The 2,810-nt window shown below is 66.5% G+C and overlaps 1 protein-coding gene across 1 annotated transcript; it reads left to right on the top strand.

Moving 5' to 3' along the window:
• Positions 1 to 453: 453 nt before the first annotated feature.
• Positions 454 to 2,289, top strand: PSMG3 (proteasome assembly chaperone 3). Its single transcript, XM_034988246.1, has 3 exons — positions 454 to 512; positions 991 to 1,227; positions 1,795 to 2,289. Exons 2-3 carry the CDS (start codon positions 1,012 to 1,014, stop codon positions 1,945 to 1,947), a joined length of 369 nt encoding a protein of 122 aa, XP_034844137.1. The 5' UTR covers positions 454 to 512; positions 991 to 1,011; the 3' UTR covers positions 1,948 to 2,289.
• Positions 2,290 to 2,810: the final 521 nt, after the last annotated feature.

The following is a 2,810-nucleotide window of genomic DNA, read 5'->3' as shown; positions in this document are numbered from 1 at the left end:
CCCCCCCCGGACCGCCCCCGCCCCGGGGCCCTCAGTCCTGGCCTCGCCGTGGGGCCTCCGCGCCGTCCCGCCCGCCCGGGTCAGCAGGACGCCCCGCGCCCGGGCTCCGACTCCTGCCGGCCACACCCAGGTCCCTGTGTCGGCGGCGGCGGCCCTCGCGGCCCGCTCTGCGTGGGGCGACCTCTGCACGGCGCCGGCTCCGCTCCGACAGCCCCCGGGCCGCCATGCGGGTAGGGAACCCATAGCCAGGCGCTGCCCCGACTACCGAGGACACCCCGGGGGAGCAGCCAGAGGCCGGGAGGCGAGGCCCGCGGGCGGGGGGCTGCCGCCCCTCGCCCCGAGCAGGCGTCCCCTCTCCGGAGCGCGGAACCCCGCCGCTCCGGGCGCCGGAGACCGTGCCGGGACCGGAAGCTCGCAGGCGCCCTTCCGGTGGGAGGGGCCGCAGCGCGAGCAGGCGGGGCCCCTGCGGGGGCGGCCCGCGTCGCCCAAGGCGTCACTTCCGGCGCGGCGCGGTAAGCGCGGGCGGCGTGGCGGGTGGGATGGGTGGGCGGCGCGCGTCCCCGCGGGGCCCCCGGCCCGCCGGCCTCGCGTCGCTCTCTGCCCTTCGCCCGCGCGGGAGGCTGCCCTGGCCTGTCCGCAAACGGCAGGGGAAGCGCGGCGGGCGGCGGGAGCGCGGCCACCTGCTGAGCCCAGCCTTGTGCACCTGCGGCGCTCGCTCCCGCCGGCCCCGTCCGCGGCCGGGGTGGAGCCGGGCGGGAGGGCGGGAGCCTCCGGGCACGGAGACCAGCGTGCGCCTGACGGCCCGCCTGGTAGGCGCGGCGCGCGCGTCTGCGCCGTGCGCCTGGGAGCGGCCCCCGGGGGCTCCGCTGAAGCCCGTGGGCGCGCTCGTGTCCGGTGCCGGGTGGCACTAACGCCGGGGCCACGGGGCACGTCCGGCGCGGCTTGGCTGAGTTACTCCGCCTTTTTCCCTTTCCTTGTTAAACATGAAAGTGCCCCTGGAGAGACCCATCCATGGAAGGCAAACCCTTGCTGGTCTCCAAGCAGAAGACGGAAGTGGTGTGTGGGGTCCCCACGCAGGTGGTCTGCACAGCCTTCAGCACTCACATCCTGGTGGTGGTGACCCAGTTCGGGAAGATGGGTACCCTGGTCTCCCTGGAGCCCAGCCCCGTGGCCAGTGACATCAGCAAGCCTGTGCTCACCACGAAGGTCCTCCTGGGGCAGGACGAGGTAAAGTGGCTGGGAAGGGGTCCCCACGGTGGAGGAACACCCGCTGGGGTGACTGCGGCTTGTGAGTAGTGGCCGGAGGGGCCGGTGGGAGGCCACGGCGTTTCCTGAAGCCTGCGCAGCTGAGAGAGCACCTGCCTGCCCGAGGCGCGTGCTTTTCCCAGCCCGTCGGTGTTGTATCTGGCGGACAGGCGGGTATTGGTCCTGTAAGGTCTGAGCCTCTCATGCTACCTTGGAGTAACGAGCTCTGACGAGATGGCCTGTGAGGTTTGACAGACCCCACCCCAGCCGTGCAGAATACGTTTCACGATTCCTTCTAGATGACGGCCACCAGAAGAGACCAGGGAATCAGAAGGCACCAAGAAAATGAGTAGAATGGTGCCTCCTCAGCGTTTTGGTTAGGACTGGAGCGTTCTGGAGTCTGCACGACTGTTGCTTTGAACTTACGGGGCGGGGTGTGATTTATTGGGGTTGTAGAAAGCCAGTCGGGTTCCTAGGGGACACCGCGAAGGCGCTAAGGGAAAACAGATTTGTCGCGATTAAAATGGTTTCTCTTCTTTCCTTTACCAGCCTCTCATCCATGTCTTAGCAAAGAACCTGGTGACGTTTGTGTCTCAGGAAGCTGGGAACAAAGCGGTCCTCCTGGCCATGGCCGTGAAGGACAGGAGTGTGGAGGGGCTGAAGGCCTTGAAGGAGGTGATCCAGTCCTGCCAGGTGTGGTGACCCTGGAGCAGCAGACGCGCCTGCTCCTCAGCGGGCTGAGGGGACACGCGACACCCGGGGTCAGGCAGGAGGAGGAGCTCTGCCTTTAGCTCTAGAAGCCAGAAGAAACGTGCGCATCCCAGGCAGACTGGTACTTTGGGCGCTAACTTATCTGCGGGTGGAGGAAAGCTGCGGAGTGTGTCTGGGGGCTGTGAACGGTTCTTACCCGGGTCCAGATCGCTGCGTATGTTTGAGACTTGAAAGATGAGTCATCAGGCATGAGTCCTGGCCCCCCACGTGCAGTATCTGTTGTTGAAGGAAATTTTTTTTATTCTCAATAAATGCCTGTCCCCGGATACCTCACCATCTTTCCTGGCAGTACTGAGAAACTAACGTCACGTGGCGTAGGTTCGGTTCAGCGCACCGTAAGTGGGAGGAAAGCTTGTTTGGCAAGGTTCACACACGCTGTGCGCGCTGCCCTTGCTCCTTCCCCCGGCTTCCCTGAGCCGGTTTGGCTTGCCGGACAGCCGTTGCCCTGCGTTCCGCGAACCTCTCTTACCGTCTTGCCGTGCGGCAGTTACGGTGAGGCGTGGGCTTCAGGATGGCGTTCGTGGCCTGTGACCGCCCGGGCCTCTGGTGGACAGCAGCTCGGACCTTCCAGGCTGGTTCTTGTCCCCCACTAGCCATGGTGGCGCGTCACTGTCCGCACCAGAAGTGGGGCTCCAGTGTGCTGTTTGAGTCCGCCCTGCAGAGGACCGGAGACTAGAGGGGATGAGGGCCCGGGGTCTGGAAGCTGGGGTCCCTGTGTAAAGAGGGGAGGCCCAGCTGGCTCACTCAGTGGAGTGTGCGACTCTCGATCTTGGGGCTGTGTTTCAGCCCCAGGG

This window comes from Mirounga leonina, unplaced genomic scaffold, assembly GCF_011800145.1.
Source record: "Mirounga leonina isolate KUSES-001 unplaced genomic scaffold, KU_Mleo_1.0 Mir_454, whole genome shotgun sequence".
Classification (NCBI taxonomy): Eukaryota; Metazoa; Chordata; class Mammalia; order Carnivora; family Phocidae; genus Mirounga; species Mirounga leonina.
This window is presented reverse-complemented; position numbering and strand designations above follow the sequence as displayed.